General features: G+C 44.1%; 1 protein-coding gene and 1 long non-coding RNA gene across 9 annotated transcripts in view; one reads left to right on the top strand and one right to left on the bottom strand.

Annotated features, from left to right (window-relative positions):
- The window catches only part of LOC137211174 (uncharacterized), a 72,858-nt gene extending 70,139 nt beyond the window's left edge, over nt 1-2,719 (top strand). Inside the window, exon 4 of the long non-coding RNA XR_010936934.1 lies at nt 1,242-2,719. This is a non-coding gene — a long non-coding RNA (uncharacterized lncRNA). The remainder of the gene's footprint in view (nt 1-1,241) is intronic.
- NALCN (sodium leak channel, non-selective) overlaps nt 1-16,129 on the bottom strand; it is a 292,929-nt gene that overhangs the window by 44,723 nt on the left and 232,077 nt on the right. For all 8 annotated transcript variants that reach the window (XM_067713361.1, XM_067713362.1, XM_067713364.1 and 5 more), the window contains 4 exons: nt 4,772-4,873; nt 4,291-4,360; nt 1,596-1,687; nt 1,386-1,508 (listed from right to left, as the gene is read on the bottom strand). In XM_067713361.1, coding sequence (XP_067569462.1) covers nt 1,386-1,508; nt 1,596-1,687; nt 4,291-4,360; nt 4,772-4,873 — 387 coding nt within the window. The remainder of the gene's footprint in view (nt 1-1,385; nt 1,509-1,595; nt 1,688-4,290; nt 4,361-4,771; nt 4,874-16,129) is intronic.

Below are 16,129 nucleotides of genomic sequence, written 5' to 3'. Positions count from 1 at the left end.
ATGCTTTGTGAAAACTCAGGGTTTTAAATCATTATCACTCAGGTGCTTTAAACTGCGAAGGTCTTTCTAGAATAGCAGAAAGAACAGTAGACTGGCAGTCAGAGAGGGCCCTAGCTGGCATCCTTGAGCAAAGCCCTTACCCTCGGCTGACCTAAATGCCCTCCTCTGTTGGAGAAGAGGGAACACAAATGACCCCAAATGGCTCCTGAGGTCTCCTCCAGCCCTGAGGGGTTAGGAGAATGTATTAGTTTCCTAGGGCTGCTGTAACAAAGGACTGCAGGCTGAGGGGCTTAAATAACAGAAACTTATTTTCTCCCAGTTCTGGAGGTGGACGTCTGAGTTGAAGGTGGCAGTAGGGTTGGCACCTCCTGAGGCTGTGAGGGAAGGATCTGCTCCAGGCCTCTCTCCTTGGTTTGTAGACGGCCGTCTTCACATTGTCCCTCCTTATAGCAGTCTGTGTCCAAGTTTCCTCATCTTACAAGGACACCAGTCATATAGGATTAGGGTGCACCTGAATGACCTCATTTTAATTTAATTACCTCTTTAAAGTCCTTATCTCCAAGTAAGGTCACATTCTAAGGGGCTGGGATTAGGGCTTCAACATCTGAATTTCTCTGGACGAGGGGGGCACAATTCAGCCCATAACATACAGTAATGCTCATACATGTGCTACTAATGATGGTATCAGGGAAGGTACAACTACCGAATGGAACGTTTTCACACTTTCTCCAGACCCGTAACGTCTTCTGGGTATTTACTCAGAGTTGTGCATGACAAGAATCCCACCTCCTCCACTGGTTGCCTGCTAAACGTGGCTTGGCTTGTCCCAAATGCAGCATCCCCTGGGCTGGTCACCTTGACACCCTCTCGCACATTTCTTCCACGTGGGGAGGGACAGGGACACTGCCCAGTGGGTCTTCTTCTCATAAGAGTTGGTAATAGAAGCACTAGTCGACTTGATTTCTATTTTGCACTATTCTAGAATTATGGTATTTTGACCACAAAGAAACAGCGAGTCTAAAAGAAGATGTGGGCAGTGACCTCAGCTCTGTCATTCCGTCTCCCCTTGGTTAACTGTCTCCAAAATAAAATATGGAGTTAACAACTCTGCTCTAAACATCTTGGGCGCCTGTGGAACTGAACAAATAAGAATGGCTGTGAAGTGCTTCATAAACGTGTGTTTTCTATAAATGTTACCTACTTGCAACCTTTGTTTGTTTCCCCCCTGGTCGGCGGCTCAGCCACGAGAAGCAGCATGGTCATTTAGCCCACGGTTTATGTGGTGACCCCATCAGGACGACACGATCCTCCTTCCTCGGGTGACAACTCCCCCTGCTGTTTGCATGACTCAGGGCCAAACCCCTGGCTGCAGTGGAGTCACTTACGCGTTGAATCGAGCTCGGACCACCACTCGGCAGAAGTTTCTGAACCTGTGCTCCCGACCCACGATGAACAGGGGCTTATCGAAGTACGGGTGGTTCTCCCTCAGCTCCTCTTCCTGCACTTTCCTGGACCAGGAAAATCGTGCGAGAGTTAGGCTACGGGCACGTCTGCCTTCCCCAGACGAGAGCCTCAAAACACTACCCTGCCCGTACCTTTTCATTTCTGCTTGCTCCTTTTTCTCCTGGATCATCTTTATTTCACTGTCTTCTCTTTGTGCATTTCTATATCTCACTGTATTGGAATGCTAGAAGTAAAATGAAAGGAGACACATCAACGTGGGAGATTTTTCTGACAGTCCTCCTCCAAGATGACCATTAAAAAAAAAGGAGATAAATACTTTCTAAATATTTGAATGGCCACAGTCATCTTAGCAAGGATATTTTTTTTTCCTCAAAAGCGTATTTTTTTTTCCAGTGAAAACATTTATTGAGAACCTGTTATGTGCTATGCACTGTTGTAGTGCTGTGGATACGGCAAAAGGGGAAAAAGTGACAAAATCCCTGCTCTTGTGTGGCTAATGTTCTCATCAGGGGAGACAGATTAAAAATGAAATCAAAATAAATAAGAAGGTTAGAAGAGGTTTAGTGCTCTGGTTAAAAACAGAGGGGGATAGGGCAGCGGTCCTCAAACTTTTTGGCACCAGGGACCGGTTTTGTGGAAGACAATTTTTCCACAGACCCAGGGGATGCTTCAGGCAGTAATGCAAGCGATGGGGAGAGATGGGGAGCCATGGGGAGCGGCAGATGAAGCTTTGCTCGCTAGCCCGCCGCTCACCTCTTGCTGTGCGACAGGCTGAGGACGGGTGTTGCGGACCCCTGGGACACAGGACAGAGAGCACAAAGTCATAGCAGGTCTCATTAAGGAGCTGTTCTTTGAGCAAAAACTAGGAGGATGCAGGTCACTGGACATCTGGAGAAATGTGTGCTTCTGGGGAGGGGTGGGTCTGTGTGTTCACAGGTTGAACACCCAGGATGCAGGGTGGGTGGAGGACAGGACAGAGAATAGGAAGAGCTGAGGCCAGCAGGATAGCGGAAGGTGGATCATTAGGATCTTGACTCTGGTTTTTACTCCATAGAACAGGAGTCCCCAACCCCCAGGCCACAGAACTGGTACCAGTCTGGGGCCTGTTAGGAACCAGGCTGCACAGCAGGAGGTGAGCGACGGGCAAGCGAGCGAAGTTTCATCTGCCGCTCCCCATCCCTCCCCATGGCTCCCCATCCCTCCCCATGGCTCCCCATCCCTCCCCTTGGCTCCCCATCCCTCCCCATGGCTCCCCATCCCTCCCCATGGCTCCCCATCCCTCCCCGTGGCTCCCCATCCCTCCCCGTGGCTCCCCATCCCTCCCCATCCCTCCCCATGGCTCCCCATCCCTCCCCATCCTTCACCATGGCTCCCCATCCCTCCCCATCCCTCCCCATGGCTCCCCATCCCTCCCCATCACTCCCCATGGCTCCCCATCGCCTGCATCACTGCCTGAAGCATCCCCCACCACACCCCACACCACCACCCCCCGTCCGTGGAAAAACTGTCTTCCATGAAACCCGTCCCTGGTGCCAAAAAGGTTGGCTGCCGTAGAAGATGGAGAACCATTGTTCAACTAACTGGATTGATTTTATAGAAAAGCATTCCTTGGATGTAATGATCTGTATCTTCTATCATTTGGAATAAGTGACAAAGATAAACTCCCTATTTTATTTTTTGTTTGTTTATTTTTTTGCGGTACGCTGGCCTCTCAGTGCTGTGGCTTCTCCCCTTGCGGAGCACAGGCTCCGGACGCGCAGGCTCAGCGGCCATGGCTCACAGGCCCAGCCGCTCCACGGCATGTGGGATCCTCCCGGACCGGGGCACGAACCCGTGTCCCCCGCATCGGCAGGCAGACTCCCAACCACTGCGCCACCAGGGAAGCCCTAAAGCTCCCTATTTTAAATGGCTTCTATTCTGGAGGAAAAGACACTAGGAGAGATCTCTTATGAAATAAGCAGAACCTCGTGACCTTTTGCTATGGAGAAGACGAAGTATGGATTTTCGTTATATGTCTATGTAGAAAATACAATAAAAAGTCTTTAAAGAAGAATTAAGCCTCTGGAATGGAGACTATTCAAATTGGGCCTTTTGTTGTGTGTTTTTAAACACACATTTTCAAAGCCATTTTCTAATTTGATGCTTAAGTAGACCATACATTTCTATGGAATCTCACTGAAGGAAAGCGCTTTGAACTAGTGATTTTTCTTTGTAGTACAGAGCAAACCTGCCACAGCAATGAAGAGATGATGGAAACGAAATCATACCCAGAAAGGGTTGTACTGACAGTATTTGTCTGCTTGCTTACTGTTCGTATCTTTCACTAGAAGGTAAGCTCCTACAGGGCAGGAATTCTGTCTTGTTTCCCTGCTACTTTTCATCCCTTAGAACAGGACCTGGCACATCATAAGTAGTTGATAAATATTTTACTGTGTCAGTTAATGAATAGATGAATGACCTAGAGTTGAAAAGCAAAGAAATTCTTGGGAAATCTTGTGCAGTCTTTGACAGAAAAATTCCTCTAGAAATAAAATTTTATTTCCTAGTATGTTAACTCTGAAATGATAGACACTGGACCTGTATTTGGAAATTAGTAAATATTTAGAGTTACGGATGTGATTCATTGCCATAAAATGCTTTAAATGTCTTTAATTTCAGTCAAATGCGTCTGATATTTCACTTTTGTGTTACTATCTAAACGAAGACATGTGCTTTGCAGGATGTCCAGATCTTTCTACGGTTTATGGTCGCTTTTCCGTATTTCAACCATTTAAATACGTTTTCACAATCACACTTCCAAAATCCAAAGCATTGCTTAGAACTTACATCTTGAGTCAGAGTTTCAAGAGACTTCCCCCTGCTGATCCTCTGGCTGTTTGATCCGTGTCTTAGTGACCTAAAACAATCACAACCAACTGATCAATACATCTCGAGACCAAATTTGGACTTTTAAGCAATGACCATAATAAAAATGAAATAAAATAACTCCTGACAGCATCACAAATGCTTAATATTTCTTTTTATAGCAAAAGTTATAGTCTATCCACCTGCCTTTGATCTCATCTAACAAAATTCAGAATTTTTCCTTCTGATCTTTAAAGTGAGAATTTGGCTATCATCACCAAGGGAAGGGTTTTTGAAAGATGTTTTGATGCTTTGAATCTCATTGTGAGTTTTATTACTGTTGCCATTAGCAAACAGAACTCAGCTCTTCACCCGGGCCTGCCTCCTGACCAGGGGTCGGTGGTGCTTCCTGTAAAGCTCCTTTCCTTCGTTTCCCTGCAGCCTTGTCTTCCTGTGTATTTACCTGCGCTCTTGGCGGATATGGTGCTGCACGCTGAGAATTGACCTTTCCTTCGCTGGCTGCCCCTCAAATGATCCGCTCAGCATGCGCTGTCGAGTGCAAGCTCTAGAAAAAAAAGGAGCCGCAGATAAATGCCTGATTTGTACACTTGGGATGAATAATGCATAACTGCTCATTATTCTTCTTATTCTTAAGGAAACACCAATGATAAGACAAAGTACAGCAAATGACACATTGCCAATAATGTAAATGAGCTTCAGGTTCTGTGTCAAGAACACTTTCAAAACAGAACGATCATAGCCACGAAAAGGTGCTGGAAAATAAATAGAAAACAATCCCCTCCCCATGTGTCCCCATTCCATCCCCACCCCAAACAGAAGAGCCTCTACCAGGACTCTGTAAGCCGAAGGGCCAGCCTAACCACAGGTACCCATGATGCTGGTTTTCAATTTAGACAGGGAGGTTTCTAATAAAAGCCCTTAGGGAAGGATTTGTCCACCTAGGCTCCCGGGCTGATGGAATATATGTTCCAAGGAGATTCTGCAGAACGCTAGGAAAGGGTAAAGTTAGAAGCAAAAAACTAATAGAAAAGACAAGTAATTAAAGCTGGAATGAATACCTAGAGAAACGTCAGCTGAAAGCCTGTGGCTTACAGGTAACCAGTTGCCACTTTCTTTGTAGTCACAAAGCTCTGAAGACTTTTTAAAACATGTTCGCTTTAAACAGTAACCAGGCTTGTGTTAATTTCAGATTTGCTAATGAGTGAAGACAATTGGGTGACTCAACACCTGTGGTGCGAATGATTTGGAGAGAAAACATTTCTTCTCCAGGAAGCTCTCTCCAACTGGAAATGACAGGAATTCCCTTGATGTAGTAGTCAAATGGAAAGAAAAGAAATCCATGGTTAAGAGACCTGTGTTCCAAGGCGACACTGTCACGAACCAGTTGAGGGATCTTTGGGCTCAGTTTCATTCTCCATAAAGCGAGGAAAAGGCCTTGATCTTGAAGAAAACTCATAGACCTAAAATGCAATGATTTTGTGATATGCAAATTTTATGACACCATATGTGTTCAAACTGGAACCCATGTACTTCTGTCACTGCATTCGTAACACTTTCGTATTTATGGCTCCTAAATTGCATTTTTAGATTGGCTTTGAGTTATATTATTACTGTCTGTCTCAGAGTTAAGATCTTCGAGAAAAAGATCTATGTCTGTTCAGCATACTTAAAACAGCATCTCTTATGATATCATGTGTATTTTCAAGTACTTAAAAACGGTTTTGATGCCAGTGAAGATAATTACGAGGAATACCTATGAGAAATCATACACATGCAACAAATGTAAATGCATGACAGGAAATAATGCCCCCAAATCACTCTTCTTAGTTTAATGAGCAACATGGAACATTTTGAGATAAAATCCAAGTCAAAATTTTATTGAACAACAAGGGTTTATGGCAGTGATATATAGAGACTGTGCTATTTCCAGGACTGCAATGGGGTCGAAGAGGAAGATGCATTTGTAAGTTCAGCTGAGTTGACAAAGGTATAGGATGATCTCATATTATGTACATTATGAATTATTTTTTGGACAAAGGTCTGAAAATCATGAAGGCATTCTGAAAAAAATCTATTTGGAGAACAATGTTATTCCGGCATAGATATACAGAGCCTTGCCATTTGTGTAAACAGTCAAGACTTAACCTTCAATTTTATATATAGTAGTTTGTATCTTCTAATCCCAAACTCCTAATTTATCCCTGTATAGCAGGTACAAAATACTATATATAAAATAGATAAACAACAAGGTCCTACTGTATAGCACAGGGCACTATATTCATTATCTTGTAATAAACTATTGTATAATGGAAAAGAATCTGAAGAAGATTCAGATATATATGTATATATGTAATATGAATCACTTTGCTGTACACCAGAAACTAACACATTTTGAATCAACTGTACTTCAATATTTAAAAAAAGACTTGAATTTTAACCACTTAGTAACTTTTACTTTTTGTCACAAGACTCTTCCCTCAAAGTACATAAGACCTATAGGTCTTAAATACAAAACACATACAACTTGATTATAAAATACCCATTTGAGTTGGGCATCCCTGCTATGCTTGAAGTATATAGAATGTAACTGGTTTTAAGCTGCCTGTGATTAAAAAAAAAAAACTGCTGGTGTCTGCCCGAAAGCCCAGTCTGAGGATGCCTGGGCATCCTTGCTGGAGAAGAGTCAGGACCACACCTGAGACGCCCTCCTCTGACTGAACAAGACAAGCAGGTCTCCATGGAGACAAACCCATATTGGAAGTCCCCCTACCCCCACCCTATGACACCACCTCTTCCATCTCCTCCACCAATAGCGTGGCTGAAGTTGGGGTGAGAAAGCAACCCCTCTTTTCCTCTTTGCTTCAAGATCAGCTCCCTCTTTTCTGTTGGGTCTAGAGAATTCAGAAAATAATACTCAAATGGGCTGGAGTTTCAGCCATACACGTGACATGAATGTCTGCAGTCCATTGGTGAGCCTTCAGGTTCCCTGTGATTCGCACTCATCTGGGGTGGGGTTGATGGGGGCTGGCTTTTTAGTTCTATCCTACAATCAGAAAACCCGTGCTTAATCAGACTAAGACATCCACTTAAATGTAACATATAGAACCATTTGCCTTACTATCCTTTTCCTACCACTTCCTTCTACGTTATAAGCGCTGTTTGCTGGAACAATTTCAAACTAGATACTGATGGGAAAAAAAGAAGAAAATGTTCACTAACTCTGGGCCAGTTGAAATACTAACAGGTGACTTCAGAGCATCAGCCTCGGTGGTTCCCGCTTCCTGGGTGGGAGGCCCCTGCCAGAATCTTCTTGTTCTCTGAGCAGAGGCTGCCGACTCACCTCCTCCTTTCCTGCGGTAACAAGGTGCCCTGTGATCTGAGCAGGGTGAACTCAGGCAGGTGGGTGTTAACGGTCCCCTTTGGAGCCTCAGGCTCAATGTGACTCTCTGACCCCCTGTGCCAGACCCACATCCCAGCACCTCACCCCCAGATCTGGTACCAAAACCAAGGCCAACAGTTTCTGTCTTCATTTAGCAGTCAGTCCCCTTGCCCAGTCTCTCCTCAGACCAAATGCTCTGACATCTCGTTCTTTCCTTCGAGGATGTCCAGTGTCTTTCAAACTAGGAAACTCTAAAGGTAAATGCTAGGGTTTCTTTGCTGAAAACTGAGGGTCATATTCATAGCAAATTGGGCAAAGGCAATCTTTTTTTGAGGGGGGCACATGAAAGGCAGTTCATTAAAGGCTCTTAAAGGTTTACGCTTCCCCCCTTTTAAGTATGGTGGTAGAATCTTACTAAAATTAAAAGGCAAAATTTTCTTCTAGGCAAGGTACCCATTATAGTTAATAACTAGCTATTTGTCCATAATAATCACCCTCCCCTCAAAAAAACAGCTAATGGTACAGAAAAAACTTTTCTACAGATACAAATATCCATCTGAAAGAAAACATATGGGGGCTTCCCTGGTGGTGCAGTGGTTGGGAGTCCACCTGCCGATGCAGGGTACACGGGTTCGTGCCCCAGTCTGGGAGGATCCTACATGTTGTGGAGCGGCTGGGCTCGTGAGCCATGGCCGCTGAGCCTGCGCGTCCGGAGCCTGTGCTCTGCAACAGGAGAGACCACAACAGTGAGAGGCCCGCGTACCGCCAAAAAAAAAAAAAAAAAAAGGAAAAATCTAATTATATTATACAAGGAGGCTAGTTGTCAAAAACGAGTTCCCTATGGATGAAGGAAGAAACTCAGATAAAAGGAGATGGATCTGGGGTAGGAGGGGCCTGGCGGGGGCAAGGGTGTGGGAAAGCAGGTGCACTGTACTTCCACCCTGAGGACACCTGGGCTTTGAAGCAGGTGTAGGAAGGATGCAATGTTAGGTTTCTGCATAGATAAAACAGCCTCATACATAAGCCATTGTCACATTCTCTGATAAATGTAAAATATTTTGTTATTTAAGAAAATAATAAATTTGGGAGAAAAGTCACTTCAATCTGGCACAATCAGATGCTACTAAGACGCTACATATTCCCGAATGCAATGTGCCAAGGTTCCCATGCAAGTATGGTAAAAGCTTTCTTTATTGTTTTTAAAAGGAAATACACTTTCATTATACATACAAGCATCAACTGTAACCCATACTAGGAAGTACCACATCACGTTTTGACGTGCGTCATATAATTACAAACTTTGATATAAATGGGTTCTGATAAGTAACATCAAGTGAGAAATAAATATTTCACCGATGTGAAAGCGCAGGATTATGTCTGATGTTCCGTGTTCCTGCAGCATGTTATTGACTGAGCTTGTTTAATGCTTGTGGCATTTGGCCATCATTAGTTACCTCCCTTATTAGACTGTACATTTCTCAGGGACCATTTCATCACTCAAACCCATATTCCTAGAAGCGCAGTTCCCGGCACGCGAATGGGCTGACGGATGGACAGGACGGATACGTGAAGGGGGAGATGGGGGTGTACAGAGAGTGAAGTGAGGGGAGCATGGGGGCAGGATTTAGAACTCGCTAGTCTCAGGTTCAAAGTAGCAAAGCCGCAGAGGTTTGCAGGTCTCCACCCAGCAGCACAGAAGCAAACAAAGTTCTGCCTCTGTCTGGAGGCCAAACGGAGAAGATGATTTGAGAAAACACATGGTTTGGAACCACGCACTTCTGACCTCAGCTTTTCCCATCTGTGGGACCTCAGGCAAGTGACATGCCTTCTCCGAGCCTCCGTGCCCCACGTGTAAGATGTGGTGACAATGATACCTTTGCTACTGACTTCATAGGGAGTGGGAGGAATCAAGTAGGATTATGAATGTGCAAGCGCTTTGGAAACATAAATGCTCGATTTGAACTTTAGTTGCTATTATTGACTTTCTTTTCTTGTCCTATGTCACGGTTGATGTTAAAACATTCCATAGACGGTGGAGGACAGAAGAGCAAGTTGGACACAGGTCTGTGTTGGAAAGGAAGTCTTCTCTGTTCTGACCGATCAGCAGTGATGTACACTCTGGACCAGAGCCACAGCCTCTTAAGCGGTCTCCACAAACGTATTATTATCCCAAGCAAAGTGACTTCTGAAGTGACCATCCATGGTGTGATTGCGGCAGGTGATCCTCAGATGGCCCCCGATGACCCCACCTCCTGGTTTCCATGCCCATGTGCAGCCCCTTAGTGTGGGCGGGACTTGGAGACTTGCTTTAAACAAACATAAGGCAGAAGAGATGGAAGAGGTCACCAGACACTGTGCTTTCATCTTCCGCAGTCTCTGGCTTGCTCTGGGGACGAAGGCTGCCTTGTTGGGAGCTGTGCTATGGAGGGACCCCCTTCCTAAAGGGGTGAGGCTGCCCTCCCGTGAACAGCCCTCGAGGAAGTGAAGCATTCATCCGACAGCCCAGGAGGCGCACCAGCTCATCCGTAACCGTGCAAGCGAGCTGGGCAGGGCGTTCCGCCCATTCCCGTCAAAATGCCTGCAGCTTTGTGAAAGACCCAGAGCCAGAGACCCCACTAAGCCAGGCCCAGCTTCCTGGCTTAAACTGTGAGGTTATCCACATGCTGTGTAAATCACTGCGTTGTGGAGTATTTGCAACATAACAACAGATAACGAATACAGCTACCAACACTGCCTTAAAATCTTCAACATCCTACTGCTCTTCAGAGAAAGATGAAGACCAAAAGCTCAGCTTGACTTGCAAAGTCCTGTAGGGTCTGCTTCCAACCTGCCCTTCCAGCTTCACCCCCACATCGCTGTCACTGGTCCTGCAGTTCCTCACCCATGCCGCGCTCCAAACAGCTCCAAGACACTCTGCTTGGTCACTGATTACTTCACCTTGTACACAGTAGGCGCTCAAGAAACATCTGTTCCACGAAGGAACCTTGACATCTTCTGCGAAGATCAAGTGTCTTCATTTCTTTTTTGATCCCTTCACGCTCAGGAAGCACGGAAATAATCACAAAGCAGAAACATGCCTTTGAAATAGGCTTTCGTGTCTGAAATATGCTTTCGAAGGGGGAAGTTAAATAATCTTAATTTGATCTCAAGTTAGAATACTACACCACTCAAGAAGCGGGCTGCACACCTATAACAGATGAGACCCTGAAACGGTAACAAAAAACCAGACATTGCTTCTTGCAAGTAGGAAGTTTATAAATCTTTAGCTATATTCTATGAGAGAGCTATTAAGGGAGACTTGCAAGCCAGCATGAAGCTGAGCTGAAATCAATTTCTTCAACAGGAGATTGGATCTGTCACTGGGAACAGGGTCACTGTGCATCTTGTCTGACAGGAATCTACTGCCAAGCTGAAATAGTACATATTTAATAGTTATACAACTATTAAATAGTTATTTACTATTTCAGTAAATAACTGAGGAATTTGGCACTTTTCATACTGCACCAGTAAGAAATGAGATGCACACATGGTTAAGGCTACTCAGGAACAGACCTAGTCAGAAGGAAAATTACTCGAATGTTCAATTAAGTTCTATTTTGCCACTTTAAATTTTTCATGAGGATTTAGATGCCTTTTGGTCTCACATAAGGATCAAAGAAATATGTTTTCAGGAAGAAAGTGTTTATTTCTTTGCTGCCTAGAGAAAAAGCAAAGCTCAGGTATCGAAGACACACTCTGTGATCTTCAGGGAAGGTCTCGCTCGTCTTAGGGGAAAGACCCTAAGAGTCGTGGCATGAAGGTCTTCAATATCTTCTCTTTATCTCTTCATAATGGCCAGTCCTGGAAGGCCGGTTTCTTAGAAACTCCATCTAGCGGTTTAAAATTAAACAAACTTGGTCGGCCTTCTTGGCTTCTGGAACCGGGAGACACAAGGCTTCAAGTGTCTGGTGAAAAATAATGAAGTCTTTTGTCTTGTCTGAGTGAGGAAATTCTCCATTATGCAGGCATATGTAATCCCTTTATCCCTGCTCCCTGGAGGAGAATTACAGTGGGGCATTTTCCTTTTCCCAGTTGGGGTTAATGTGATGCCCTCTCTACCTTTGAAAGTAAAACAAGCCTAGGACCCCTGAGGATGATTCAAATGTGGGAATATTCTTCAGCAAACACACATTCCCAGTTGCAAAAATATTACCCCTGGTTTCTTGCCAAGGCTTTGAAAAAAACATATGAAAGATTGACTCTTTTTTTTTTCTTCTTCTCTGCATTGCCTTTGTGCTGTGGAATTTCAATTGCCCCTTATATGACAGCCATATATTTATATAAAATCTTTTATGGAGGTTGAGGGGAGAGAATCATGTCTTAAGAAACTGTCTCTATTTTTCTTGACATTTCTCCATCTAAAGTATTTTAAAATTGGCCCAAAGGTGATGGTTCTAAGAGAGATCTTGGAGCTTTATTAGCCTTTAAACACCACTAGTTGTTTATAGAAACAGCAGCAGGGGGTCCTCGGTTTCTTTCTTCTCCGTCTCCACATTTTCTTTCTTAATGTTCCAGAACGAGGGTGTGGGAAAAGCCCGTACCTTCTGTAAGGAAAGAGAGAGGCCTGTGAGTCTTCAAATTATTTTCATCCGTTATAGAAAACTTAGATTACACGACGATACCATCTGGTATTAAACGTAATTACCATCTAAAGGAACAGCAGTGTAGCTTTGCAGGACACTAAATTTGAAGGATTTTACTCAAATCTTGAGCTGCACCTTGTCAAGTATTATCAGATGTGGTTAAGATAATGTAATCACATCAACAGACAATAGGAAGATAGTCCTTTAGTGGTAATTATGTAAAACTATGGCTGTAGAACTGGGTAAGAGAAGAGATAATGAGTGTTTCCTGGAAGGGGCTCTTACCTGCCTCCATGTAAGTGACAACGTGATCCTCGAAAGCAGGGACCCAGTGATGCTAATAGGGGAGCGCCTCTGTACCAGCCTTTTGCTGCGATGAGGGAATAGCTGCGTTTTTACCCCAGTTAAGTATCCCGCTCCTTTGTGAGTCAGCCCAGTCCTGAGTACGGCTCTTCAATAGCAACAGTGAATTAGTTCCTTCCAATCTTGTGTTTTTCATGAAAATGTTTTCATACGTAGACATGTAAATACACCAACAACCAGAACCTCTTGTAGACTGAAAAATGAAAGAAGCCTTACGTCTTATCATACGTAGATACCATACGTGAAAAAGAAAATGACCTCATGGGAAATCCATGCCTTTAGTGCATCTATCCAAATTCAGCAAATGTCTGAAACCCCACATCATTCACTGGGGTTCGAATTTAGTAACCCTGCTATGGACTCAGAAAAATGTCAATTACAATGCAAAGGTTGAACTTTTTATTATAACAAAAGTGAAATTTTCCAAATGTTGCGTAAACCGTATGAACCGATTTTTCTAGAGATATGTATTCTCCTATATTATTTACTACTTTACCCTTCAATGATAAAATAGTAAAAGAAAAACCTGTTCAAAATAGCTCCTTGAATTTGTTAGGTAATAGCAGCTTAATAGCAGCTCTCCTAATTCATAGTACTATTACAATCACTTTGGGGGCTTACCTAAAAATAACCTACAAATCATATACTATGTCAATGAAATATATTTTGATTACCACAAATCAGGTACTACCTAGGAAAACATCTTTAGAATGTATTATTTTACTATGTAAGGTCACGGAGGTTGACTAGACTTCTTTGTGGTGTCATTTCCTAATATATACAAATCCCCGGGAATCATTATGCTGCACACCTGAAACTAATATACGTTATACGTTAATTGTAGCTCAATAAAATTTTTTCTAGAGTTCAAGGAAAGGAAGTTTGGTTGTTGAAAGCAAAAAAAAAAAGAATGCAATTATTTTGTTTCAATTAAGTTACATTTCGCCTCCTTGAAACTTTCACCGTTTTATGTTTTATTCAGATGCATGTATCCACAGATCTTATTGCCTCAGTTTATTGTTCTCTGAATACACTTAATTTACATCCATCTACTTAGTCTCTGTATCTCCAAATGGTCTTCCAAACAATCTACAAGAGTTTTTAAGTATCGGAAAAATCTTAATAAGGAAAATCAACAATTAGGCAGCCTTAATAGAGTCACAGATAAATATTTACAATAATATTTAAACTAAATATTTGATTAATATTTAATGATTTACTAGTAATATATTCATACTAATAACCTATGTATTTATATCTATAAATACAGTAAATATATTAATAAACATTTAATAAATCAGATAGTAGTAATAGTTAATTAATAATGGCCTATTAATGCCCAATACTCTCTTTTCTTAAAACTTCAGGTTATTCTTGCCAATGGTCATAAAAATTTGACCCAGTCTCAGCCTCCTTCTCGTCCTCAGGGTCTTCCCGTGCATCCCCTCCCACGGCTGGAGCACATCTCACTGAGCAGTTGGCAAGTCTGGCCCCGGGCTCTGGGGATGCTGCGCATGCCTTCCTAGCCGTGCCCAGAACGCAGAGCTGCAGAGAACTCCCACGACCTTATCAAAAATTGCTGAATTGCTGCGCTAATGGACAAAACAATCATTTGAAAAGGAGAACTTGCCCCATGGGAAAAAGCAGAGCGGGTAAGAGGCCCGTGCTCTGCATTGTGAAGCGCTCTTAGACTCCCTGGTAATTTGCCCACTTCAGAGAACTGGCAGCTTGGGTCTAGACAAGAGAGGACAGAATAAGAATGAACAGGCTCTTTCCCCTTTCCTCAAATTCCTCTGCTCACACAGCTAACGAAGTGCGCAGGAACAGGTGGCCTTCGGAGGGAATCTTTGGGATTTAACTTGAATTCCTTCCTCTAGAAAACTCCTATGATCTCCTCGGTCTCTTCAACATCAGGTTCACTGTATCTTCCAGGGGAATATGACTTAGATGCTCACATCCCAGAGAAGAGCCCAGATGTCAGTTCATCTGTCCTAGACCCTGGGGAGAGAGAGCTTGGAGAACTGGGCCCTCGAAGAGGACAGTGGACCAAGAGAAACACCTTCATTGAGCCTACAGCCCATGAAGGACCACCCCCAGCTAAGCCCTCATCCACTCGAAGTTACGGAGTGCCAAAGGGATGTGCACACCGAAGGTTCCAGGCAGGTATTACAACCCACGCAGAAGATGATGCCATGCTTGTCTCAGCCCCAGCAGTCACTGATCTACCCGTGGTGCCCATGACGGCAGTTACAGCTTCTGTTCAGCTGCTCCCCTGCCCTGATCACCAGCTGTTCTTAGCCAATGATCTTGATTTAAATCCCACTCACCATCACTCTTCCAGCCGCCAAGTCCATCAGGCTTGACTTGACCAACACCTGTGACCCCCCCACCTCTCCCTTTGCTGGCTGTCCCTGCGAGATGCTGATCTCTACCTGTTTGACTAGGCTTCCTGCCAAAGCCTCTCTGTAGGCTTCCCGCTTCTGAGATAGGGCTGTTTGACTTCCTGGTGCAGTCAAGCGGAATGGAGAACTTGACAGCTGCCCTTAGGGCCCTACGACGATCCCAGTTCTCCAAGCCCGGGACTTCCCGCCAGCCGCCGGGGATGCCAGCCTTGGCTGAGGAATCTATGCTGTTAGTTCGGGACTATATCCACCAATAGTCATCCAGCAAATGATTTAAACAAATGATCTGATGATGCCTCGAAGATGTTAGCCAGCCTAGCAAGGCTTAGCTGAGTGTGAAGCTGCAGCAGATAGACTGCTTCCAGCTGGGTAAGCAAGAACCTTGGAATCAACCTGGAAAAAGAGTACGCTGACGTATCAAAAGCATTTCATGCCCCTCAGATCTAGTCTCTGCTGGGCAGCAGTGGAGATTCTGCACCACGCCCTTGAGGACCAGCTTTGAAAGGTAACTGTCAATTGCCTGCCTCTCAGGGGCAACTATGGGTCTCCCCTAACTTATTGCCAATAATGAAAAATCACCTACAGATACCAACTCGTTTAATCCTCTCCTATAAGGCAGGGGTTACAAATTTATAGATCCCATTTAACAGATGAGAAAACGGAGGTGCAGAGACATTAAGTAACTTGCCCAATGTCAAACATCCATGAAGTGATGGAGCCAGAATTATAACTCAGTTTGGCCCCTGAGTTGCCAAGTGAGTACTTGATACACATGCTCACTTAACTCCTATGAGGTCACCTATAGCCCTACTTGGCAGATGGAGAAGCTGAGCCTTCCCAAGAGTCACTGCTACTCAGGGCACTTAAAGCCAAGTGTGGCTGGCTGCAAATCCTGTCCTCTTTCCATTTCTACTACACTGACACAGCATATTCTATGTGACTGGACCTGGGACAGGAATGAGGCGCCCTTTGTAGGTCAGTGTCAAGAAGGGCACAAAATTCCAGTCCAGAAATACATGTATTTGTAATCAATA

The sequence above is a fragment of the Pseudorca crassidens genome, chromosome 18, assembly GCF_039906515.1.
Source record: "Pseudorca crassidens isolate mPseCra1 chromosome 18, mPseCra1.hap1, whole genome shotgun sequence".
NCBI lineage: Eukaryota > Metazoa > Chordata > Mammalia > Artiodactyla > Delphinidae > Pseudorca > Pseudorca crassidens.
Note: the sequence above shows the minus strand (reverse complement) of the source record. Positions and strands in the feature narration are given on the sequence as shown.